The 27,780-nt window shown below is 39.3% G+C and overlaps 1 protein-coding gene across 1 annotated transcript in view; it reads right to left on the reverse strand.

The window, feature by feature from the left end:
* The window catches only part of MME (membrane metalloendopeptidase), a 102,010-nt gene that overhangs the window by 53,440 nt on the left and 20,790 nt on the right, over positions 1-27,780 (reverse strand). Inside the window, exons 3-7 of the mRNA XM_068972329.1 lie at positions 15,333-15,494; positions 14,043-14,123; positions 13,861-13,956; positions 13,623-13,741; positions 11,428-11,493 (exon numbers count right to left, since the gene is read on the reverse strand). Coding sequence (XP_068828430.1) covers positions 11,428-11,493; positions 13,623-13,741; positions 13,861-13,956; positions 14,043-14,123; positions 15,333-15,494 — 524 coding nt within the window. The remainder of the gene's footprint in view (positions 1-11,427; positions 11,494-13,622; positions 13,742-13,860; positions 13,957-14,042; positions 14,124-15,332; positions 15,495-27,780) is intronic.

Here is a 27,780-nt window from a genome sequence, read left to right on the forward strand (position 1 = left end):
ATTAACTGTATTTCAAATCATATAAATTCATCTGCATTCAGCAGGGAATTACTGCTGACTGCAAAGAAATGGTAATTTGCATTTTCCAATATCAATCTCTAAGATTTTTTGTACACTATGGGATGCTTTTTTGTTAATGAGGTGAGAAAACAATAGCAAGAGTGCTCTCCTCCATTTCATTGACTCTGCAATGGTGTTACTCCAGTGTCTTCATCCCTAAAGATGCATTTAAAGGCTACAGAACTTGGCAAGCACAAGAACTTTGTACAATGCTTCCAACCTGCTGAACTGGTAAAGTTTCCCAGAAAGCTAGAAGTATATGATATCATGGACTTCTGGGATGCTTGAATATTAAATACAGTTAACATAGAATACACTCTTTCCTTTAATGAGCTCCATTACCTGGCAAAATTTTACAGTGTGAGTGTTTAAAACATGTTTCAGTATCTGTTTTTTTTTTTTTTAATTGGAGGATAATTGCTTTACAATGTTGTATTAGTTTTTGCCAAACAACATGAATCAGCCATAAGTGTGTGTGTGTATATATATATATATCCCTTCCCTCTTGAGCCTTCCACCCACCACCACCCCCATCCCACCCCTCTAGGCCATCACAGAGCACCAGGCTGAGCTCCCTGTGTTATGCAGCAACTTCCCACTCGCTAACTGTTTTATACATGGTAATGTATGTATTTCGATGCTACTCTCAATTTATCCCACTCTCTCCTTCTTCCACTGTGTCCACAAGTCCGTTCTCAACTGCATCTCTATTCCTGCCCTATAAATAAGCCATTTTTTCTAGATTCCATATATATGCATTAATATGGTATTTGTTTTTCTCTTTGGAGATTTCCTTCAAAAGCTAGGAATAAAACTGCCATATGACCCAGTAATCCCACAACTGGGCATAGATTCTGAGAAACCATAATTCAAAAAGACACATATATACCAAAGTGTTCATCACAACACTACCTACAATAGCCAGGACATGGAAGCAACCTAGATGTCTATTGATAGATAATTGGATAAAGAAGTTGTGGCACATTATGTATAATGGAATATTGCATGCTCGGTTACTCAGTTTTGTCTGACTCTTTGCGACCCCCATGGACTGTAGCCTGCCAGGCTTCTCTGTCTGTGGGATTTTCTAGTTAAGAATACTGGAGTGGGTTGCCATTTCCCCTCCAGGGGATCTTCCTGACCTAGGGATCGAACCTACAACTCCTGTGTCTCCTGCAGTGGCAGGCAGATTCTTTACTACTGAGTCACCTGGGAAGCTGACAATGGAATGTTACTCAGCCGTAAAAAGGAACAAATTTGAGTCAGTTGAACTAAGATAGATGTCACAGTATCTTGATTTTATCTTCTTTGGATTCCAAATTTATCCAGTAGCTGTCAAAACCCAGGCTTACTGCTGCTGTTAAATCCTTTTTACAAGAGAGGTTTTCCTGGTAGCCCAGTGGTTAAAAATCCACCCTGCAATGCAAGGGACACCGGTTTGATCCTTGGTTCCGGAAGATCCCATATGTCACAGAATAGCTAAGCCTGTGTGCCACAACTACTGAGCCTGTGCTCAAGAGTCCTCAGACCACAACTACTGAGCCCCAGCACTGCAACTACCAAAGCCTGCAGCACCTAGAGCCTCTGCTCCACAAGAGAAGCCGCCTCACTGGGAAAACCACGCGGCAGCAAAGAGCAGGCCCTGCTCACCACAACTAGGGAAAGTCTCATACAGCCACAAAGACTCACCACAGTCCAAAAAAAAAAAAAAAAAAAATTTAAAAAGTCTTTTCTACAAGATATGATTCTACCTTAAAATATTAATTTTCTTCCTTGAGATACTTCTAGATATGTAAAATGCCAAATAATACCAATTATAATTTGGGGAGAAAGTAATCAACACATATTTTAACCTTAAACAGTCTATCAGCCAGAATATTTTTTAAATCAAAAATTTAATTTTTATTTTCTGTCACTAATAGAGCAGCTAGATATTAGGACAAGGGTGAGAGGCAGCTATCTTCTTTGACAGTCGTAAGATAGCCTAGTTGAAGCTTTGATACAGTGAATCCTTTACATGACAAAAAAAAAAAAAACACACACACACACACAGAAAACAAAAAACCTAAATATCTATGTAGTCTTTCCTTTAAAAATAAAACATTCTAAATCCCAATGCTTGTAGTAGCAAGTTCGAAGATTGGTTTTAAATGGTTGGGTAAAATCCACAATAGCAGTTTCGTGAGTTTTTAAGTTATACACTATTGCTGAGATATTTACCAATACCTAAAACCAGGAACTGTTACTCTAATTCTTTAATTTGCAGGACCAGGCAATAATATCTATATGTTGGCTCTGTTCAGAAATTGGATTCCTTTTGCTTAGAAAAAAAGCTGCTATTTGTTGGAGTTGCCAAAGAGCAAGAGAGCAATGTCATTCAACTGTTGTCCTTCACACTTAATATCTTTGTTAATAAGTAACAGCAAGTCCCAGGGAGGAACAGAGAGCACTCTGGAAATACTGCCCAATATTTGTGCACCTTGGTATGCCAACAACCATGGACCAGAGGTTTCATTTCCCGGTCACCTCAGTCTTAGCCATTTTCTACCCTTCCCTTTCCCAGATATTATGTGGAGCATTAAGCAACTGAAAAGTGACAGAACTGTCTTATTCCTAGCCACTGATGCCAGGGGTGTTATTCAATAGTGTTACACGGGATGTTTTGTGAGGGAACACACAGGGCCCCCACCAGGAGAGATATGTTTCCTCTCAGAAGACTATGAAATGTTTTCCACTTGACAAAGCATGTCAGGCATCATGCAGCTGCCAGAACACAGAGGCTTGCTCTCCAAAGATGGATACAGACATACAGAATCACACAGTGATTCCTGGAGACAGGAAGTGAGAAAGTCCCCAGATGCGAGCAGGACTCAGAAATAGGAGAAACATAGGACACAAGAGAATCCACTGTGGACAAACATGGGGATGGTCAGAGGCTTTTGTCAGGTTATTAATGAGAGCACCTGCAGATTCACATGAGAATTTATTGTGCAACTTCTAAGGTTTGTTGCCTATGTTTGGGAAGGTGCATGTACTTCTTTTTACAAACTGAGTTCAGTTGATCTAAAAAATTTCCCTTGACATATCCAGTAAGTCCCAAGTTCAAAAGCTCCTTTATGTTTTGTTAAACAGAGATACTTGGGTGAAACCTCCTGACTATTAGTCACCTGATGCCCAGAAAGAACAAAATGAGGTCAGCAGTTTCCCTTGCAGGACATGTTTTATCAAGTCAACCAAGCAGCAGTCAGAGCAATCCTTTTAAAAAACCAATCCAAATCACATCTAAATTATCCACTGATCTGGAACGTCAGTCATTCACCTTTTATAACACTGCCTCCATTCACCTATTTCCTTAAATTATTTTTTATCGTCTATCTCCTCTGATTAGAACATGAGAATTCTATGTGAATTAAAGACCATTTCTGCCTGTTTCCTTGATATCCTTCCTGTCCAGAGGAGTATCTGTCACATAGTAGAAGCTCAATAAAAATATAGTTAAATTGTAAGTATACTGAGTAAATTTCCCTCACTGTGTCATCAGCCTCCTAATCATAGTCCAAGTCCAGAGCAGTTTCTTTGAGCTTGTATTTTGGGTAAGCAGGCAAACAAAATCTTCTCTGGTTTACCCAAGTTCTAAATCCTGCTCAACTAAAGGACTGAAAATCTCAGTTTGTGCTATTTCCAGAGTAGGTACAGCTTAGAGAATTTCCCTGGAGTGTGATTTCTCTTATTCAGTACACAAGCCTTGGATCATCTCTTTTTGGCTTCTAAGCATCTCAGCCGTATTCTAAGTCCTCTTTCTTCATCCCTAAAGTGTTTCCTTTTTACCTTTTTTTTTTTTTTAATGAACATCATTTTTTTCTAACTGCTCTAAATTTCTTCATAACTCTCACCTCTTCTTCCTACCCTGCCTTGCCTCATAGCAATATACCATACAGCTTCTAATCTCAAACTCCTTTGCTACCTCCTCAGGTTTTCGTTAACTAGATGAGAGATTTTCTCACTTTTATTTTAGCCCTGAAATGCTCTATTCAGATGTTTTGTTAATGCATAAACAAGTAAAATGAATCTTTAAGAATGTATACATGAAGGTGTGGCTACACAGATCACTGTCACTGGCACACGCAAAGTGGTCCGAACATTCAGAAACCACTCTTGCGGCTTATTCTACCTTCTCAGACAAACATAGAACATAAACATAGCTACAATCCAATTAAGCTCCAATATGTTGGTCACCTAACCTGTAGATTTCCCTATGAAGGAGGACAAGATAACAATTAGCCTTGCAACACTAAGGAGGTAGAGAAAGAGAAGATTTGAAACCAATTCCATTCTCCCAAATAGAGTGTAAAAACTCTTCTGAAGGTGTGATTTTTCAAGAAAATTAAGGTTGCTATTCCTTTCGGTGAATCGTATGCAAGCACTTTCTCACACGAAGTAGCTGGTTGGTTCCATTTTAAAATTCTGTGAATGGGACGATTATTTTTTTATGGGCAATGGGTATCTCTCATATTGTTTTCCTAGCATAGAAAAATGTATACTCTTGTACAGGATAGAGTTGTTTCAAATCTCATTACTTCTGTCCTCTGAGGTAGCAGTGTGTCATTAAGCGATGTCTTCAGATAATCAGAATACCTCTGAAGTAAAGTTCTATCTCTCCAGCAAGAGACTTCCAGCATGAGTGGCTCCTTAATGAAACCATTTTGAGAGCACAATTAAATCCCAATTTTTTTAATAAATGTATTTATTTGTTCAGTGTCTACACAGATGTCTATGTGGCCTTTCGCCTAATATTTGGCTGGAGGGACGCTGTGTTATCAGTTTTACACTGTAAACTCTTGGAAAAAGACAGTGTTTGTCTAGTTTGGCACCTTGTGTCATCCACACGAGCCAGCTTAATTCACTATTTTCAATGAGAGCTGCTCTCCAGGTCTTTTTCTTTTTTTAGAAATTTCACCATCTAGAAGTAAAACTAGTTGGGAATCAGAAGACAGGATCATGACAAGCGGAGCTACACAGAAGCTATTTCCCAACAACTTCTCACAACAGAACCCTCTGTTCTCTTTCTTCTTGGTGGAAAAGGGGTCTACTTTCCTGAGCCATTGAGATGGGTTGACAGTCAATCAAGGGATCTACTTTCCTGAGCCACTGAGATGGGTGGACAGTACCAAACAGCTATCCAGAGAGCCTGGTTCCCTGGACACAGTGCTTGGTCAAGAGAAGGGCAGGTGGCTCGGTCAGGATCAGAGCCCTTTCCTCAGAAATTGATAGAAAGTAACAGAGATGGGATTTCTTTTCTCTAGATTGCAAAGCTGCCAAGGATTATCTTTGATGCTGCAACAGAAATAGCCTGCTAGAAAAGGACTCCAACACAGCAGAAAGTAGAGCCTTGAGAATGGGAAAAAGAGTTAAGATGATTCAGTTGAACCCCTGGAGCTAATCATGCTTGATTCATCCCTGGAACTTTACAGTTAGTTAGGTGTGGCAAACAAACAGAAAACATTTTTTTACAGAATTTAAGTTAGAGTAGGTTTCTATTCCATATAATTAATGTTCCTGACATATGGATCTTCTAATCCATGACTTGAGCAAATCATTTTGCTTATTTGGGTCTCTATTTTCTTAGTTTTAAAATGAGGAGTTGAACTAAATTCTTTAATGTCCCATTTAGCTCTTAAAGTCTGTGCATAAGTAAATATAATATGAAAATATATGATACTATCATGTAAAAAATACAAGAATATATTTCTTTGAGTTGCTATTGCCTTTAAGGCCTATTCCCTCTTTAGGAGGGAAAGTACAGAAAACAAAAAGGAACTGAGGTATTTAAGTTCAGAACAATAACGAGAGGAATATAATATGTATTTCTCAAAATATAACATTCAAAACTGCTGAATAAAAGCACACAGGTTTGAAAAGCAGCGAGTTTGTTTGTTTGTTTTTTTAACAAGAGAAAAACAGGTTTTGTTTTAAGGAAGGAGGTTAGACATAGTTCTTGAAAAAAAAATGCATTACCTATTTTCATCACTTAGTGGTATAATGACACATTTTACTATTTTGGATGCCAAACAAATATTAGAACACAAAAATTCCATTCCTAGGATATCAGAAGCCCCCAAATACTTCAGTGTAGTGGAATGGACCTCCTTGTAATTACAGGTGCTGTTTTCATTGCTCATAAGTCTGGTTGTAGAATTGTAAGATGATTCCCTAGAAAGAGGGATCAAAAAAGACCTGGGGTAGATGGCCTTAGGTAATGATTTGATCAAGGCAATCTATAAGTAGAGTCCCTTTGATCAGAAAGGGATGCTTCCTCTTCCCCAGCCCCTGAGACATATCTGCAAACCAAATGCCATATCACAGTGTGAAAATCACTGGCTAGAGTGACAGACAAAGAAGCCAGTCTTCTCTAGTCAAAGATAAAGCACCTTTCCTGTCCTCCTTGACATCTTCCCTCTCAACCATTCATCCATAGATTCTGCAATAGACATTAAATAGAGTATATAGAAATCTGCATGCTATGAGAACATATATGTCCTTCATCTAGACAAAAGCTCCAGGAAAGGCCTTCATGAGTAAATAAAATTCAAACTTAGACTAAATGGATTAGGAGAAAAAGAGGAGGACTGGCCAGATGGCACGCACATGTGTGTGTGTGTGTGTGTGTGTGTGTGTGTGTGTGTGTAGTGTTCTTGGCAAAGGAAACAGCATACATAAAAGTATATAAGTGAGCAACCTAGAGAGGTGGGATGGGGCTGAGGGTGGGATGGAGGTTCAAGAGGAAGGGGACATAAGTATACCTATGGCTGTTTCATGTCATATATATGTCAGAAACCAACATAGTACTGTACAGCAATTATCTGCCAATTAAAAATAAATAAATTGTAGAAAGAATTAAAAAAGAATATAAGTGAAAAAATCAATGAAAACCATTGTTATGCTGATACAATGATATCGAGATTTAGTCTAGCTTTATAAATTCTCCACTAGTGTTAGTTACCCTATATTTTTCACTATTTTTTCTCCATGAATGATAAAACCCTAAAAACAAAGTACTTGAAGGGACAGAATTCTTTCAGAGATAGCAGAGTAGTGGAAAAACTAGAATGAACTTTTTTTTCTTTTTTGGTTTGGGATTTATTTATTAATTTTTTTTTAAATTTTTATTTTTACTTTATTTTACTTTACAATACTGTCTTGGTTTTGCCATACATTGACATGAATCCACCACGGGTATACATGCGATCCCAAACATGAACCCCCCTCCCGAAAAACTAGAATGAACTTTTATTTGATAGCTGGCTGGGGATGCAGATGAAACCAAGTGAGGGATTACAGGTAGTAATGACTGGGAAAGAGTAGCAATTATCATGAGGGAAATAAGTAGAAAATTAGAATTTTCTCCATATATACTCTTCCCCCTACTCCTAACACTCCAAAAGAATGGATTTTAAGATGAGAAGAGTACAGAAATGTTCTAGCAATTACCCATTTTCAGATGACAGAATTTCATCTCATTAAAAAAAAAAGAATTCCATATTATATGTAGACTCCTCGCAACTGGCAGGACATTGCTTGGAGCTTGGAGCACTAAGCCGAGGCATATTCTGAGGTCAGAGGTTAGGAGGAAAGAGTGCAGTGACCATATAGCCATAGTTATGGAAGCGGGGTAAGGCAGCCAGCATGCTGTGTTTGCTTCTCTTATCCAGATCACGAGAGGGCACCTAATTTGAGCCAACAGTAACTTTCTAGCTGAAAGTGCTAGTGCTACTGAGTTTTCTAAATCATTTGTTCATGTAAAGAATTCTACTACTATGGAATACTACCCTTAGGAAGTTGGAATGAGGTGATGGATGAACAGAAGATAGGGACTAAAGTTCCAACTCTGGTTCTACTATTGTTGACTGAGCATTCTGGCAAAGACTGACAACCTTTGGGCCTTGGATTTCTCACTTATCAACTCTAATCACATTACTAATTCCAGATTTAATCTCCACTCCATTGCTTGACTATAAATATTTTGACTATAAGTATTTTCCTGACCAGTGGATGCAATGGGTAGTAGAGCCTGCCAAATATAAATATCTTTGGTCTGAGCTCCTCTTCTTTTCAGTAATAGAATCTTGTTCCCATTAACTAAATTGTAATAAGACATACACATGGCCACTTGTTTAATACTACATTTCTCAGCTTCACTGATACTTAGCTGTGTCCGCATGACAATATTCTAAGCAGTGGAATGTATACAACTTCTGCATCACTTAAAAACAAGAAATTGCTTGTCTATCACTACCTCTTTTTTTTTTTCCTATGAACTGAAATGTGAACAGGGCACTGATGAACCAACTTTGACCAAACGGACTACAAATAAAACACCTGAGGAGGTTGATATTAGAGCAATAGGTCAAAGAAAACAGTGCTCCTGGCCATTCCCATGAAGAGAGCTTCCTATCTCTCGAGACAGAAATGAACTTCTCTCTTGCTTTAAGATCCCAACTAATTTACAAACTCAAATGTCTAGAGAAACCACAAAGTCAATAAAAATCAGTGAATTATCTTGATGAGGACTGCCCAAGTCTGGAGAACAAAGGCCCTATCTGAAGGAACAACCATAAAAAAACTCTGTCCCACAACCACATGGGGATGTAGGTCCAGGGTTTCCAATCCTGGTAATTTATCAGGAGATCTGGATTCTCAAGTAAAATCTTCAATTTTTATAAAATCTTGGCAACTAATATAAAATTTTTTAAAAATTAGCCACAGGTTATACAAAATGCCTCTCTATGACTCAAACCTATGACCTAGATTATGACATTCTATTAATTATGAGACAATATTGAATACAAAATGCACAAACACACCATCCTCTTAACAACAGGATCCTTTCCAAATGAAAAAAATGCAAAAAGGAAACTTTATCACATTACGTGTATACACTGACTGCCAGGTATACCTTGATATCAGGAATGTTAAAATACAAAAAATATGTATCCTTTTAGTTGTTGTTTAGTTGCTAAGTCATGTCTGACTTTTTTGAGTCCCCATGGACTGGAGCCCGCCAGTCTCCTCTGTCCACAGGATTTCCCAGGCAAGAATACTGGAGTGGGCAGCCATTTCCTTCTCCAAGGGATCATCCTGGACCAGGGACTGAACTGACATCTCCTGGATTGGCAGGCAAATTTTTTGCCACTGAGTTACCAGGGAAGTCCTCACATATCTTTATAAGGTTGGATAAATTCAGTATGTTTTTAGGACAAAATCCTAAATTTGAAAAACATTCCAGTTAATAACAATGAAAATGTAGTATAATGAACCAAAATTCTTCAATCACCCTCAACTCTGCAATAGGAAGCAGCTAGATAGCTTGTAAAGCCAACAACTGCAACCCACACGATACCTGCATTGTCAAGAACTCAAATATCCCACACCCATTTGATTGTCTATGACATTAATTGTGGACTTTTATATATATCTTTTTATATATATCTTTTTCTTCATTTCAATGCTGTGTAGCCACTCATAAAGAGTGGCTTTAAATAAATTCACTTTTATATATATCTTTTTATATATATCTTTTATATATATATCTTTTTATATATATCTTTTTCTTCATTTCAATGCTGAAAGAGTGGCTTTAAATAAATTCACTTTATAGTGAATTTATTCCATGGCTTTTGAACTTAATAATGAGGCAAAATGCACACTCAGTGTGAACATATAGAGTTAATCATTTTAATTAAGAAGTAATTTCAGCCACACCACCTCTGACCCCTTAGAATAAAAGGTAACTAAACTTACTTCTGAGCCTCAAATTAGGAGAGAAAACATTTATGGAACCAAACCTTCCCCAAATACTTAATACATTACACTGCTAAGTTTATCTTCTGTGGTTCCTTTGTATCAACAAGCAAGTGCACACCAACACCAGCTTGAGCAAGGCAAGGCTGTGAGACAATAAGAAGCAGTGTTGTCGGGTGTGAACAGAGTCAGAAGGTGGCCACAAAGGTTTGTCTGAACCCAATGCTCCTATGTGGGTAGCCCTCTGAAAGTCAAATAGGAAGGCTCTAGAAGAATGGTGCTGAGTACAATGTATGTACTTACTGGACCATTCCCCGGTCTTCACTGGCACTGACCTAGACCATGATTCACCTGTTCATTTTTAAAATCATTTGAATTTATACAGAAAATAAGACATTTAAAATTGGCTTTTCAGGGAGAATGGATACACCATGATATGGCTGCTGATATGCAGATGACACCACTTTAATGGCAGAAAGTGAAGAACTAAAGAACCTCTTGATGGTGAAAGAGGAGAGTAAAAGAACTGACTTAAAACTTAACATTCAAAAACTGAAGATCATAGCATCTGGTCCACCATTACTTCATGGCAAACAGATGGGAAAAAAGTAGAAACACAACAGATTTTATTTTCTTGGGCTCCAAAATCACTGTGACTTTAGCCATGAAAGTAAAAGACGCTTGCTCCTTGGAAAAAAAACTATGACAAACCTAGACTGAGTATTAAAAAGCAGAGACATTATTTTGCCAACAAAGGTTCATATAGTCAAAGTTGTAGTTTTTCTAGTAGTCATGTACAGATGTGAGGGTTGGACCATAAAGAAAGCTAAGCACCAAAGAATTGATGTTTTTGAACTGTGGTACTAAAGAAGACTCTTAGGAGTCCCTTGGACAGCACGATCAAATCAGTCAATCCTAAGGGAAATCAGTCCTGAATATTCATTGAATGACTGATGCTGAAGCTGAAGCTCCAATACTCTGGCTACCTGATGTGAAGAGATGACTCATTCATTAGAAAAGACCGTGATGCTGGAAAAGATTGAGGACAGGAGGAGAGGAGTGCGACAGAGGATGAGATAGTTGGAAGGCATCATCGACTCAATGGACATGAGTTTAAGCAAATTGTGGGAGATAGTGAGGGACAGGGAAGCCTGGTGTGTTGCAGTTCATGGGGTCACAAAGGGTAGGACAGGGCTTTCACAAAGGGGAGGACAGAGCTTAGCGACTGAACAACATATGTATGCTGAGCCCCTTCATTGTTCCCCTGAAACTATTACAACTATAGCCCACTGTTAATGGGCTATACTCCAATATAAAATTAAAAGTTAAAAATAAGTAAATAAAATTGACTTTTAAAAATGGGCCACATGACTTAAATACTAAGAATCAAGACACAAAGAAGGAATTTCAAGTTTATTTGTTTCTTAAAAGATCTTCATTTGTTCTGTTGAGAATACTCAGTCAAAGGAACCTCACTATTACGTATGAGTTTCAGTATCTGCCTTAGTGAAGAAGATAGAGGGTTAAGTTTAAATTATGTAGCTTAGTTTTGTTGGGTTTTTGGTTTACCTCTTTATATGCTGCAGTGCACTCATAGTAGTCTCTGGAAGGCAGGCCAAGTTGAGGTTGGTCAATCTATAAAAAATGTTCAAAGAAGAAAATATTCAGTTGACAAATTATGAGCATGCCTACCTATGTGTAAGCAAGATCTTAATGCTCTCGCTCTATATAACAAGATAACACTGAATGAATATACAATTAAGAAATGGTTTCCATAATATTTCTCAGTGTTAAACTGATGGGTAGGTGAGGCAATCGGAAGATCATATTACAGATATTCGAGAGAAACCAGGGAAATCTTAAACCCACAAAAACCATATGGGGAAGGAGTTTAATGTATAACAACGGGAGAGATAAACAAATACACATTAGAATCTAGGGCTGGAGAGTTTTATACTTTTATAGGACATTTCAGGTCCCTGAGTTTCTAATATACTCCCTTGCTGGATGTTTTCTTCTGCCCCTACCCTTAACTGTAATGGGAAAAAATAAATAAATAAATAAAAGGTAGAAAACCTCTATGGTGACTCAAGAAATTCTAAGCTAGTAGAAATCTTGCCAGAGATTTTTTTGAGACTCTCTACCCTAAGAGGGGGCTTCCTTGGTAGCTCAGTTGGTAAAAATCTGCCTGCAATGCAGGAGATCGGGGTTCAATCCCTGGGTCGGGAAGATTCCATGGAGAAGGGAATGTGTTAGTATTCTTGCCTGGAGAATCCCTACAGAAGAGGAGCCTGGTGGGTTATAATCCATGAGATGACAAAGAGTCGGACATGACTGAGCAACAAACACACACACACACAACACCCTAAGAGGACAGAGGAGACTCCTCTTCAGTTCTCTTCAGAGCTGCCCCGCTCAGGACATCAGCAGAACCAGCTGCCAGCTGAGCATATGAAAGAGGTAACCTATCTCTGCTCCACTCCACCCTGGATACCTCACAAAAGCTCCTAGACATCCTCGCAGCTTTGTGAGATTCCCTTCTACATGCTGCACAGTAAGTGGGTAAAGTAAACTAGAGCATTTATGGGTGGAAGTGAGAATCCTAGCAGTGTAAAGAAACAGGGCAATATAAAAGAAACAGAACCCAGAAGACTGGCGGGAAAAGAACCAGAAGACATCCCCACAGGAGGGGTCCTGTTCCTTCTCTAACCTTCTGAGCCTCCTTAGCAACCCTCATATGGTGATCAAGCAGGATGCTGGCATTCCACAGCCAAAGGAGAGACTCTAGGAAGGCAGAAAGGATCCACTGCAGACGAGTCAGGTTCAATTGTTTTCATGGTTTTAATAAAAATGACCATAAGGATTTATATAACTGAGACATACATAAGCTTCTGTGACCTGTAACTTTTGGTAGTTTCTTTTACAGGAGACTAAAGAAAAGCTCTGTAAATGTTTTACTCCACTCCAAACATACTTATTAAGTACTAATCTCATCTTAGGCGATGTCTTAGGTTAACCTAAATGAATGGTTTATACTCTAAAAAAAATCAAATAAAGCCCTTTAAAAAGAATGACATTTTGCTTACTTTAACTGGGAAAAAAAGTACAGATGTAGCAAGCATCAAAATTATGTTCAAAATCCCATTTTTATGATCTTGTTGGAGTCAATTAGAAATTTCTGATTTCTAACCTGTATTACTTATATAGACTAGACCATGCTCCTTTCATGAACATACAGAGGAATCAAGTGCCTTTTCTAAATTGTTGTTGTTTAGTCACTAAGTTGTGTCCAACTCTTTGTGACTCCGTGGACTGTAGCCCACCAGGCTCCTCTGCCCCTGGGATTTCCCAAGCCAAGAATACTGGAGTGGACTGCCATGCCCTCCTCCAGGGAATCTTCCTGCCCCAGGGATCAAACTCAAGTCTCCTGTATTGGCAGGTGGGTTCTTTACCACTGAGCCACCAGGGAAGCCCCTTTTCTAAACAGGAGAGACCTAAAATCTTTCATTTCTTATATTTATTTTTATAAAGGGAGAACTGTCTAAACAAAGATAGCAGAAAGGAAAGTTGAATGTCTAAAACACAGCATCAAGAAAACAGTTTCAAAATTGGAAATCCAGGTATCTGTCCTTGAATTTATTACCACTTTGTTCCTACAATTCAAATAAAAATAAGCCTTATTTCAAAATATCAATAACAACAATGCATGTGAATGTTTTGTCACAATTTAAAGATAACTCTGGCTGTTGGCCATACAAACTTACATGAATTATATGATTCGTAGAGTTTTTATCATCAGTGCCAACAAAAAAATTAATAATGACTTTTTTTCCATATTTAGAATTCAGTTGTGCAATAGATTTCTCAGCTGTCCACAAAGAACCTAAAGAAATGAAAGGTGAAGTATATTATTAGATGCTTAATGCATTAATATGATACTATAGTATAATAATAACAGATTTTATACAGAAATAATTTTTTTTAAAGGGAAGACTGTCTTACCATATTTTTGTTCCCAGTTTTCTAGCGCCACTGGCCAATCATATATATCTGGCAACAGTCTGAGCAGAGGTTCTCCGCCTCTGCTCTCAATAGCAGCTTTAAAAAATAATGAATATAAATATATTATGAAGTCTATACATATTTTGGCATACTCCTAGTAAAATAAAATAAAGAGCACTTACTTTCATTTATACAAGATCTATATAACATTTTTGCTTTCTGCACTGCTATTATATCTTCAGTTTTGGGTTCCTGAAGGACATCTGAAATGGAGTGTTGGTAAAACACATCAGTATAATTGTTCATTTGCAGCTCTAAAGAATATTTTCAATGCAAGTTTGGTTAAAAAAAAACAACAACACAGCAACTTGTATGTGTTCATACCTCTCCCATTCCAGGAGAGGGAGATGGCAACTCCTGGAACAGGAGAGGGAGTTGCCATCTTATGAGATCATTATTCCTGGTAGAGAAGGAGGAGTTACTTTCATTAGTCAACTTAAATGAAAGTCTTTTGGACTAGATTATTAGTTTCTGGTGAACAGTGATATGTACTGCTCTGCCGTACAGAAGTTACTTTTTCTGATATTGAGATTAAAAAGAAAACAAATTTCTTTTGGAATTTTGAATTTAATATGATAGTCTTCTTGATGGTTGGAGGGTAATTATTTTTGTGTGATCATACTGTTCATGCTCCAAATGAAATGTTCTACTTGCTTGGATATTAAAAAATAGTAAAAAAAAAAAAAAAAAAAGTTTTTATTTTTACAAAGTAACTTCTAAACGAGAACACAGAATATAGGATAACAAAGGACTAGACACAACTTCCTCAACTTCCCAGGGAGAATGTCTTGATTATATCTGGGTTAGAACAGATATACCTAGTCTGGAAGGCAAATCTTGGTAATATAGCAACTTCAACACAGGGCCAGGGTAGAAAAAACATGCATGTCCTGTTTAGCAGAAATCATTTAATTTCTCCTGTAAAATGCATAAAGATGCCACCTTCATGGATAATACAGCATTTATCATGTTATATACAAATGAAAGCAGGAATGCTGAAATGCCAACATATTCATTTTAGTGTCTTCCATTCTTAGAGTGACTCAGCAATGGTCCACAAAACTTGGAGGGATTATCAACTTTTAATTTTGTGTGACACTCCCTGTAATGACTTTTACACTCCTAAGTAAAATCTTGAAAATGGATGTTATTAGTTGCTAAGTTGTGCCTGACTCTTTTGTGACCCCATAGACTATGGCCCACCAGGCTTTTCTGTCCATGGGATTTCTCAGGCAAGAGTAATGGAATGGGCTGCCATTTCCTTCTTCAGGGGATCTTCCTGACCCTGGGGGACCGAACCCACATCTCCTGCACTGGCAGGCAGATTCTCTACCACTGAGCCACCTGGGAAGGCCTTAAAATGGATATATTAAGACAGAAATCTTTGATACATAGACTTAAACTTCACTAACCTTTCAAAACGACTTCTAATTCATCTCTTAAAATGTCAAAGTTACTGTAACGAGAGCTGGTCTCAGGAATGACGTTACGTTTCAACCAGCCTCCGCAAGCATATTTGAAAAAGTCTGCACAAGGCTCAACAGTGGCATCCATGTTCTGGATCAGTCGAGCGGCTGAAAGACCAGAGAAAGGATGAGATACAGTGAAGGGTTTGTTTCATAAGTAGTTTGGAAGGGGAAAAAAAAAGACACGTTACTTCTTTATGATCAAGTCAACTGGACTGATGCTCTTCTTTTTACTTGTGGAACTGTGGACTTCGGTTGAATGATGAATATTACCTGTGTATACTCCTTCTTCCTTTTCTATAGTTGGTTGGTTTTGTTCTTGAGAGGTCTGGGTCCTCCTATCCTGCATCTTATCTCTTTCTTTAAATAACCAAGTGTCTTGCTAGTTTCTACCTCAGATGAAAGAAAGAATGCAGGCCTGCCTTAGCCGTCCTGGGCCTGGAGTCACTCTACACTCTGATAACTTTGGCTGCTGACTTTGTTCTTCAAGGTGCTGTGACCTTTGACCATCTACGAGGCTCTAAGGCATGTGGGATTGTTAATGAATTTTATTGTTTCAGTAAAGATCTGAAGCTATAGTTAATATTCTGTTTACAAAATTTCTGCAGTTCATACTGGATATCCAATTTGCATTTGTTTATGTAGAGTCTGACATTATACAATTAGCTGTAAGCTTGTTAGTTTTTCTTTTTTTTTTTTTTTAGTTTTTCTTTCATCCATGATTTTATCTTTGAGAATTATGATGAAAAAACAAATCAACCAATGTTGAGTATTTACAATGTGCAAAACACTGACTGTACTAGGTGTCTCAATTAATAAAGAGATGTATGAAGAGAAAAATATTATATTATGTACAGGACTCCTGTGCTCACAATTTCTACACCTGAAATAGTGAGAAAACCCTACCATTGCCCTCCCCACATTCTTTCTCATACAAGTTGAACTGTTTTGCAAGGAAAACAAAAGAGCAATTGAGAATTCATCTGCATCAAGAAAGTATAAGTTCTCAAGTGAGCTTTTGAAAATACTTTGCCTTCTGAATAAATTAATTAATTAAACACTTTTAAAGAACTGCTGAGCTGTGTGGATTTTTCCAGCTTGGAATAGTAAATCTGTCTTCCAGCTGAGCCTCGAGCCCCTGCTTCTGACCCTTTCTGGACACGTTTGCCTGGCTGTCATCTCAGTCTCCATCTCTTTAAGACTAAACTCTCTGGGTCGCCTCCAAACCAGTCCTCTCTGGATGTTTGTACTTTGGCAAGCTGTTCAATTGTTATCACAGCCTCCCAGGTTTGAAATCTTGAGTAGAATTCTGTGTTTCATGCTCTCTCTTGGGCTATCAGTAACCCTTTAGCCTTTTTCCTATACTCTAGACAATCAATGTCAACCTAGTTTACATCTTCATCCCTTTTGACTAGACATCACCCAACTACTCCTCTTGCTCTTCATAGTACTATCTCTCTACTTCTATACATATGTTGCATATCTTTCACAAGTTAAACTTCCCCAAAGACCCTTTGCTCTAGCTACTCCCTTGCTCAAAAATGTCAGTGGCTTGACACTGCCCAGGTTAAATTATGAACTCTTGAACTTGGCTAATCAAAAGTCTCTACCTTCTCTCTTTTTTCCTCTCTATGTGAAGTCACTCAGTCATATCCGACTCTTTGCGACCCCATGGACTGTAGCCTATCAGGCTCCTCCATCCATGGGATTTTCCAGGCAAGAATGCTGGAGTGGATTGCCATTTCCTTCTCCAGGGGATCTCCCTGAGCCAGGAATCAAACCCGGGTCTCCCGCATTGCAGGTAAATGCTTTACCGTCTGAGCCACCAGGGAAACCCTTTTTCCTCTCTGGGCTTTCACAAAAACACTGTACTTTGGCCAGGTGGGTTTTGCCGCATGGAACAAACACTCCTGTGCTTCTCTACCCTGCATCTTTGTTTCTCTCCTCCTCACTCCACCCTTGTTTAAAAAAACAGTTTTATTGGAGTACAGTTCCTTTGTAATGTTGTGTTAGTTTCTCCTGTACAGAAAAGTGAATCAGCTATACATAAATATATATTCCCTCTTTGTCACCACAGAGCAACGAGTAGAGTTCCCTGTGCCATGCAGTAGGTTCCTGTTAGTTATTTATTTTATACATAGTAGCATAAACATGTCAATCCTAGTCTCCCAGTTCATCCCATCTTCTCTTTCCTCGCCTTGGTATCCGTATGTTTGTGTCTTTATTTCTGCTTTGCAAATAGGTTCATCTGTACCATTTTCCTAGATTCCACATATATGTGTTAATATACGATTTTTTTCTCCTCCTTCTGACTTACTTCCCACCATATGACATGCTCAAGGTCTACCCATGTCTCTGTAAATGGCACAATTTTGTTCCTTTTTATGGCTGAGTAGAAACTTGACCCTTTTAACTTCTCCCATTCTTTCCAAATTCTACCCACTATTCAAGGTTCAGCTTCTGTCCCATCTCTTCCAAACCATAGGGAAAATTTCTTTCTCTGAACTCCTGGGAGGTCACTGTCTCACTCCGTCTTAAATGCTCTAGATTAGGCTATTTTGAATTTCTCATGTGAATACCTGCTGAGTCTTCCTAACCATTCTGTTGATGAACTCAACCTCTTTGTATTCCTGTCACCTGGAATGCTCAGTAAAATGCGTTGTCTGTATGATGACATTACTGAATCATCAATGAGTCCTTTACTTGTTCCTCCTACACATCTCCTTCCCCAGTTCCTGCAGGTCAGACCAGTTCTCATTTCACAGCCTCCAGAGTCAATCCCGCACTTCCAGTTCCCACAGTTCCCATTCTTTCCTAGGCCTTCCTCTCTAAGGCTCTATTCATGTCCTTTCACCAAAGTATGGCCCCAGGCCTCTCCCCATGCCATCCATCCCACATGTCAAATGGATTCACACTATCCTAGCATTTCAGTATGAGATTTTCCACTCCAAACTATTTAATATTCCACTACAAAGTACTCAATCATCTCGTATTCATAATAAAATCCAGATTCATAGCATAATCTAACCTTAATATACCTAGTGAAGCTTCTCTTACCACTTTCTTACATGAGCCATCTGCCCCAATTAAATGAATGTATTCATTTTATGCTATGAAACATCTTACATTTCTCCATTTCTGTAACTTTGACTATGTTGGCTCAAACCTTGTCAAAATATCCTTTTTTACTTTTTCACATTCAGAAATTTTAGGCTTGTTCAAGGCCCAGTTCAAATCCTTTTTTTTCATGAAGGACGGTCCCTACAAAGCCCATACTGGCTGACATCCATTTTTCTGTTGGAAAATCCATTGCCTCTTCACCTGGATTGTGGTTCCCGTAAAGGTAGAGATACAATTTCCAGTTTTCTCTCAGAGCCTAACACTGTGCTTGATCCAGACTTGTCAGTAAAAATTCTAACTTGAAACTTCGGTAAAGATTAAGAAATAGATCCTAAAAAGGAGAAAATGAAAATCTCTTAAACTTTTAAGGAAATGAAGATAGGATGACAGGGGAAATAAAAATAAAGACCTTAAATAATAGAAGATTATTATGTAAAGTGAAAAGCCAGAAAGCTGGAACCTGAAAGGACTACTATCTAAAGACATTCTCAGCACACATTTTTTAGCAATTTATACAACTCCTGTCTTTCAACATACTTTAAAAAGTGTAAGCTGAATGTTGTAAAGACAACCACCATTTTGAAAGTACTTCTACTTTCTTCTATTCTCTAGATGGCTTCTATCCTAACACCACAAAGAGCCATAGACTCCTAGTTAGGAGGGCATCATGCTCAGAGGTTAAAACGTCTGCCTCCAATGTGGGAGACCTGGGTTCGATCCCTGGGTCGGGAAGTTCCCCTGGAGAAGGAAATGGTAACCCACTCCAGTATTCTTGCCTGGAGAATCCCAGGGATGGAGAAGCCTGGTAGCCTACAGTCCACGGGGTTGCAAAGAGTCGGACACGACTGAGCGACTTCACTTTCACTTTCTTTCAGGAGGGCATCGAACACATACTGACCCACCCCGAATGAAAAGGAGGAGCAGTGGCTGAAGTTCCACATTCATGAGCGCAAATGAGCGCAAATACATGCCACATTCACACAGTCTCACCTCCCACAATGAAAAAGATGATCCTTCCCATCTTAGGGTGAATTCCTCACTTGATACCCAGTGAAACTACTTACGTCTGGACAACAAACCAAAGAAGCAGCATTCAAGCAATTTGTGAGGTATGTGCAGACGAGAGAGAGAGAGCGAGAGCGAGCACACCTCTGCCAACCCTTTCTGTGCCACTTTTAAAGTTCCCCTTTGACCAGAGAGCTCATCGGAGCACAGGAGCTTCCAATCACATCAAAGAAAGTTCTGTTCTGATGAATATTTTGGGGCCATGGGCCAAGGCAAGTCATGGGCTAGCTCTTTCATGCTGGGGCTTTGATCAACCTTCCTTTAATCTCTTATTGTGGGTTTTGATTCTCGTTTTGCACCTTATCCTCTGGACCTCCTCTGTGCTGGCTTTCCTTTGAAGTCAGCAGCAGACTCACGGGTAGGAGGGCCATAGGAAACAGACCCACCACTGTCAAACTGATTGTAATTGTTTTTATACTTTGCGCTTTGTTTTGAATTACTCAACCTCTCCACAAAGCCACACCTGGGGCTCTTCAGATGTTTCCTAATCTGTGAGTTTCTGACTTCTGAGTAAACAAATGTGGTTTAAAAACAAACAAAATTATTTTACTTTCATAAACAGGCACAAAAATGATGTAGCAAATGCCTATGTATTGACATGAAATGATGTTGACCAGATGTTTATAAAGGTGAAAAAAAGTGTATATTATGATTTTTTGAAAATCTGCATAAAAACAGAGACAGTCTAAAAGGTCTTTACAACAATTATATCCCGGTAGAGGGATTATGAGTGTGTTTAATTTTGTGTTATTTGCTTATCTCTATTTTCCAATTTGTATTAGATGAACATGCTTTGCTTTTACAATAAGAAAAGAGTTTATTTTTAATTTAAGAAAATAGTCACATAAAGACAAGAAAAGTAATCTTTTATTAATAATGAGCTTATTTCTCATGAATGACAATTCTGAATGTTTTAGGCTGATAATAAATGGCACACTGTTTTTTTCTCCAACTAATCTTTTTGTAACATTTGCCCAACTTGTTTGACCATAGGAATTTAAAAACAAGCTCAACTACCATCTGGGACATTATTAATTGCTGTATTCATTACCAGGGTCTATCATATGGGTATGGATTAGAAAATGCTACATAAGCTGAGAAAATGTTTAGAGTTCTTAAATCAGTCAAACTTGTTTTGAATCCCTGAGCTTCCCCACTTTCTAGTTGTAAAAGAATAAGTAGTTCCTGGACGTCCCTGGTAGTCCAGTGGTTAAGAATCTGACTTCCATTTAAGAAAAAAAAAAAAAAAAAAAGAATCTGCCTTCCAATGCAGGGGACACAGGTTTGATCTCTAGTCAGGGAAGTAAGATCCCACATGCTGCAAAGCAACTAAGCCCGCACTCAGACACCGCAACTACTGAAGCCCACATTCTGTGAGCTTGTGGGTCCTGTGGTCCACAACTAGAGAAAGCCTGTGCACCACAAGAAAGACCCAGGGCAGCCAAAAAGAAAACCAGCCAAAAAAGTAGCTTCCCCGAGATCCAGAAGCTAGTAAGTAAAGGAGACCCAGAACTTACACTTGGGTGTGTGCGGCTCCCCACTCACACTCTCCCCTCCACACTCTGGCCATAGCTGGAGTGTGTGAGAAGCAGTGAGCGTGCGCCATCCCTCTCTCCTCCTCCACTTCTTCCCAGTTACCCTTTATTCTCTCCTTGCCCTGCCCTCTTCTTCACCTCGTCTCCTCCCCTCATTGTTGAGCTTATCACCAGAAACTAGCGCAGAGTCCAAGAAAGGAGAAGGCATCAGAATGTGGAGTCTGTAGGGGCCAGGAAGAAGGACAGGGAAAGAGATAAATTCTTCACAGAGGAACAAGCAGACAGAGGCACACCCAGGAGAGCTCTTCTTGAGGTAGACACGTAGCAGGGTTCTTGCCTAACCCTCCTCTAGATAGAGCAGGATGGATGATGGAGAGAGATTTTCCATGATATATTTAACAGCAACAACTTTCAACTCTGGTTAACCATGTGAATCACCTTAGAAGCCTTTTAAACATAAAGATGCAAAGTATAGATCCCGGATCAATCAAAACCTTTGAGGTGGTTCCAGCATCTTTTAATGCTTCCTGAGTGATTCTAATGTCCATCCAAGGGAAGAACTACCAGATTAGACAAGAGAAACATGGAAAATGAAAACAAGAGAACTCAGTATCAGCAAGTGAAGACAGTACCATGCTTAGATGTGTGTGTGTGTGTGCTCAGTTGTGTCCAACATTTTGCGACCCGACTCACCCATGGACTCTAGCCTGTCAGGCTCTGCTGTCAATGAAACTTTCAAGGGAAGAATACTGGAGTGGGTTGCCCTTTCCTACTCCAGGCATACCTGGATGGATCAGGCCTATTCCTTCTCGCCTTTCCAGCCTATAAGTGTGAATGGCCTCGTGTCATGACAACCCATATTTCTAAGTGCACTGATCCTTTCCGAGTCCCTGGCACAGTATGGAAGGTAACTACACAAGTGTCTTCTGTACAGGCCCACTCTCCTTAGGCCTCCAATATACTGGCTTTGCCTCCACAGCCTCCTTTCCTGGATCCCATCCACAACCTCTGGTGCAGGGAACATGCTCTCTTCCATCAGTCACTGTCTTAGAGGAGTCCCAAGAGGGCTCATGGTCCCTCCAGGTGAGCTCTCTTGATTTTATCTCCATGCCTTCCTCTACGAAGAACCACAAGGACCAGTGAGCCTGGTTTGGGGGGAGAGCCACAATAGCAAAAACTGGACTGCATACAGAATCACTTCTCCAATGGGAAAGGTTTTCTTCAACAGACATTTGTGTTGAGCTTGACTTTTTATTCCTCTGAGATGAGCTCTATCTATCTCGGGAGGACCCTGGCCCTCTCAGCAAACAGACTCAAGACACAACCACTCCACTAGTTATCAGACATGATTAGGCATGGTGGAATTCTAGCTTCACTAGAAACCAGCTACTGGTCTACCTCAAGAAGAGGCAATCCATGGTCTGCCTATGAATGCCAATAGCTTCCAATATCTTAGGATCCCCCTTTTTTATCTGTATGCCATGCTTTCAAATAACATCAATGGTTTGCTGACTGAAAATGGAATTTGGGGAAATATCAAAAGAAAGATTTCTAAATTTATACATGTACATTCCATAGAGGCCAGTTTTCTGGTCCTGTGTGTATGAATGTGTATGTGTATTTTAAAGAGACTTCTTCAGGTGTCAAGTGCTCCTAGGAAGACTCTCAGGAAAATAATGTAATCTGAAATAAATGATTGCCACTGGATAGCAAGAAGCTTTGTGTTGTGGCACTTTGTTGTAAGTTTAATTTTCTTTAATGTTGATCCTTACTTAGTAGATCCCTGATACATTTCCGTGCAAATGAATTAACAGGAATTATGAACAGGGTTCAGACTTAAACTGAAGAAAGTAGGGAAAACCACTAAAGCATTCAGGTATGACCTAAATCAAATCCCTTATTGATTATAGAGTGGAAGTGAGAAATAGATTCAAGGAATTAGATCTGTTAGACAGAGTGCCTGGTGAACTATGGACGGAGGTTCGTGACATTGTGCAGGAGGCAGTGATCAAACCATCCCCAAGAAAAAGAAATGCAAAAAGGCAAAATCGTTGTCTGAGGAGGCCTTACAAATAGCTGTGAAAAGAAGAGAAGCTAAAGGCAATGGAGAAAAGGAACGATATACCCAATTGAATGCAGAGTTCCAAAGAATAGCAAGGAGAGATAAGAAAGCCTTCCTCGGTGATCAGTGCAAAGAAATATAGAAAAACAATAGAATGGGAAAGACTAGAGATCTCTTCAAGAGAATTAGAGATACCAAGAGAATACTTCATGTAAAGATGGGCACAATAAAGGACAGAAATGGTATGGACCTAAGAGAAGCAGAAGATATTAAGAAGAAATGGCAAGAATACACAGAAGAACTATACAAAAAAGATCTTCATGACCCGGATAATCAGAATGGTATGATCACTCACCTAGAGTCAGACATCCTGGAATGAGAAGTCAAGTGGGCCTTAGGGAGCATCACTACGATCAAAGCTAGTGGAGGTGATGGAATTCCAGTTGAGTATTTCAAATTCTAACAGATGATGCTGTGAAAGTGCTGCACTCAATATGCCAGCAAATTTGGAAAACTCAGCAGTGGCTGAAGGACTGGAAAAGGTCAGTTTTCATTCCAATCCCAAAGAAAGGCAATGCCAAAGAATGCTCAAACTACCACACAATTGCACTCATCTCAGTCAGTTCAGTTCAATGGCTCAGTCGTGTCTGACTCTTTGCGACCCCATGGACTGCAGCCCACCAGGCCTCCCTGTCCATCACCAACTCCCAGGGTTTACCCAAACTCATGTCCATCAAGTCTGTGATGCCATCCAACCATCTCATCCCTCTGTTGTCCCTTTCTCCTCCCGCCTTCAATCTTTCCCACCATCAGGGTCTTTCCCAATAAGTCAGTTCTTTGCATCAGGTGGCCAAAGTATTGGAGGTTCAGCTTCAACATCAGTCTTTCCAATGAACACCCAGGACTGATCTCCTTTAGGATGGACTGGTTGGATCTCCTTGCAGTCCAAGGGACTCTCAAAAGTCTTCTCCAACATCACAGTTCAAAAGCATCAGTTCTTCAGCACTCAGCTTTCTTTATCGTCCAACTCTCACATCCATACTTGACTACTGAAAAAACAATAGCCTTGACTGGACAGACCTTTGTTGACAAAGTAATGTCTCTGCTTTTTAATATGCTATCTAGGTTGGTCATAGCTTTTCTTCAAAGGAGTAAGCATCTTTTAATTTCATGGCTGCAATCACCATCTGCAGTGATTTTGGAGCCCCCAAAAATAAAGTCTGCCACTATTTGACTGTTTCCCCATCTATTTCCCATGAAGTGATGGGACCAGATGACATGATCTTTGTTTTCTGAATGTTGAGCTTTAAGCCAACTTTTTCACTCTCCTCTTTCACTTTCATCAAGAGGCTCTTTAGCTATTCTTTACTTTCTGCCATAAGGGTGGTGTCATCTGCATATCTGAGGTTATTGATATTTCTCCTGGCAATCTTGATTCCAGCTTGTGCTTCTTCCAGCCCAACGTTTCTCATGATGTACTCTGCATATAAGTTAAATAAGCAGCGTGACAATATACAGCCTTGATGCACTCCTTTTCCTATTTGGAACAAGTCTGTTGTTCCATGTCCAGTTCTAACTATTGCTTCCTGACATGGATACAGATTTCTCAAGAGGAAGGTCAGGTGGTCTGGTATTCCCATCTCCTTCAGAATTTTCCAGAGTTTGTTGTGATCCACGCAAAGGTTTTGGCATAGTCAATAAAGCAGAAATAGATGTTTTCTTGGAACTCTCTTGCTTTTTTGATGATCCAGCGGATTTTGGCAATTTGATCTCTGGTTCCTCTGCCTTTTCTAAAACCAGCTTTAACATCTGGAAGTTCACGGTTCCTACATGCTAGTAAAGTAATGCTCAAAATTCTCCAAGCCGGGCTTCAACAGTACGTGAACCATACTGTTCCAAACAGTGTTCCAAGTAGACTAGTTCCAAATAGGGAAAGGAGTATGTCAAGGCTGTATATTGTCACCCTGCTTATTTAACTTCTATGCAGAGTACATCATGAGAAATGCTCGGCTGGAGGAAGCACAAGCCAGAATCAGGATTGCCAGGAGAAATATCAATAATCTCAGATATGCAGATGACATTACCCTTATGGCAGAAAGTGAAGAAGAACTAAAGAGCCTCTTGATGAAAGTGAAAGAGGAGAGTGAAAAAGTTGGCTTAAAGCTCAACATTCACAAAACTAAGATCATGGTATCTGGTCCTATCACTTCATGGCAAATAGATGGAGAAACAGTGGTAGACTATTTTTGGGGGCTCCAAAATCACTGCAGATGGTGACTGCAGCTATGAAATTAAAAGACGCTTGCTCTTTGGAAGAAAAGTTATGACCAACCTAGATAGCATATTCAAAAGCAAAGACATTACTTTGCCAACAAAGGTCCATTTAGTCAAACCTATGGTTTTTCCATAGCTTTGTGAGAGTTGGACTACAAAGAAAGGTGAGCACTGAAGAATTGATGTTTTTGACCTGTGGTGCTGGAGAAGACTTTTGAGGGTCCCCTGGACTGCAAGGAGATCCAACCAATCCATCCTAAAGGAGATCAGTCCTGAATATTCATTGGAAGGACTGATGCTGAAGCTAAAACTCTAATATTTTGGCCACCTGATGCGAAGAACTGACTCATTGGAAAAGACCTTGATGCTGGGAAAGATTGAAGGCAGGAGGAGAAGGGGATGACAGAGGATGAGATGATTGGATAGCATCACCGACTTGATGGACATGAGTTTGAGTAAACCCTGGGAGTTGGTGATGGACAGGGAGGCCTGGTGTGCTGCAGTTCATGGGGTCGCAAAGAGTCGGACATGACTGAGCAACTGAACTCAACTGAACTGAACTGATGAATAGGGTGAATTTCTATTATTTGATGGATTTGTTCTAAAGTCAACAGTAACACTGAATTAACAAATATTGATTCTGTATAGCTCAGGAAACTCAGTGCCCTGTGGTGACCTTAATTGGAAGGAAATTGAAAAAAGAGGGGATATATAGCAGATATAGCGATATAGCGGATTCACTTTGCTGTGCAGTAGAAACTAACACAAATTGAAAGCAACTATTCTCCAATAAAAATTCATTTAAAAAAATTCTGAAGCACTGACCCTTGGAAAATACAATGTTAAGTTCCTATGAGCCTCTGATCACACAGCATTTTCATCAACTGATCAATACATAACCTTGTTTTATGTGTTCCTGTTTAATATCTGATTTAATATATACTCATCGATTCATTAACATTGAAGTCAGAGCCAACAGCACTACAACTCATACCTGAGTGAAGCTTATGTATCACATGTCTTTTCTCTGTAAGGCCCATCACAGCCTTCTTGCACTTAGGAACACTAGATAGCACTTCAGCACTAGGCCTGGGGACCATTTTAAACAATACAATAATTAACAAATTGTATAAAAAATGTGAAACATGTGGCAGTAAAAAGACCAAGAGAAGGACCCTCGTTTACAATCTCATTGGACATCATCAGGGTACACATATGCGGGTGACAGAAATCTTTCATCAATCTATAAATGATCTCGAAAGTGTGAAGATTGATTTGGAGGTTACAAATAAATTTTAGCCAGTAAGCAAATCAGCAAATATAAAATTTGTAAATGACTAGGGTCAACTACACTCTTGTCCATTTTTTTTCTTTCAGGCTTTTAAAAAATATCCAGGAAAATGTGCAAAACAAGCAACTATATTAAGTGGAAATTGACTTGAATAATTTCTTTCTCAGTTACTATTGTATTATTAAAAAATCCTGGCCACTATATGTTTTAGTGTTGAACATTTTTAATAGACTAGACATCTATTTATTTACAACAAATATGAAACATTCCTAGCTTGGTGGCAAATTTTCTTCAGTAACTATTCTTTCCCTGCTTAAATCAAGTTTAAGGAAGCTGTTATGAGCAAAACTGTTTTCAGCTATTCTCTCTCAGTCAGCCTACGCCCTTGGTTTTTTGCTCCCAACCACATGACATTTTCATTCTGGTATCTTAAAAATTACTATAATCATCAGCCTTGTCTATGACCATTTTGGAAGTGTCCAGAAGACGTCAGAGAAATGCTGGGCATCTAGGAGCAAACGCTCCTGTGAAGACCAGAGGACATTCATTTCTGATTCAACCTCCTAACCTGTCTGCTTTATTAACAGATACCAAGCTTGATACTTGGGTTTCCCTGGTGGCTCAGTGGTAAAGAACCCACCTGTCAATGCAGGAGACACAAGAGATGCGGGTTCAATCCCTGGGTTGCAAAGATCCCCTGGAGAAGGAAATGGCAACCCACTCCAGTATTCTTGCCTGGGAAATCCCATAGACAGAGGAGCCTGGTGGGCTACAATCCAAAGGCTTGCAAAGAGTTGGACATGACTAAGCAACTAAACAACAAACCACAAAGCTTGCTATTGCTTACTAGGCAATTTTTGACAATTTAAAAATCTCCTTTGACAACATTCTGAAAGTACTGCTGACCTCATTCCCCTGCTGCCACCCTCCTCCCACCATCTCCCAACCAAAATTAAGGCAAAGTCAGAACGTTTTGAAAGAACACAAGGAAAATGCAATGTAATTACAACGGGACACAAAGGACTCCATTCAGAAGGCAGCAATGTA

This window comes from Capricornis sumatraensis, chromosome 1, assembly GCF_032405125.1.
Source record: "Capricornis sumatraensis isolate serow.1 chromosome 1, serow.2, whole genome shotgun sequence".
NCBI classification, from domain to species: Eukaryota; Metazoa; Chordata; class Mammalia; order Artiodactyla; family Bovidae; genus Capricornis; species Capricornis sumatraensis.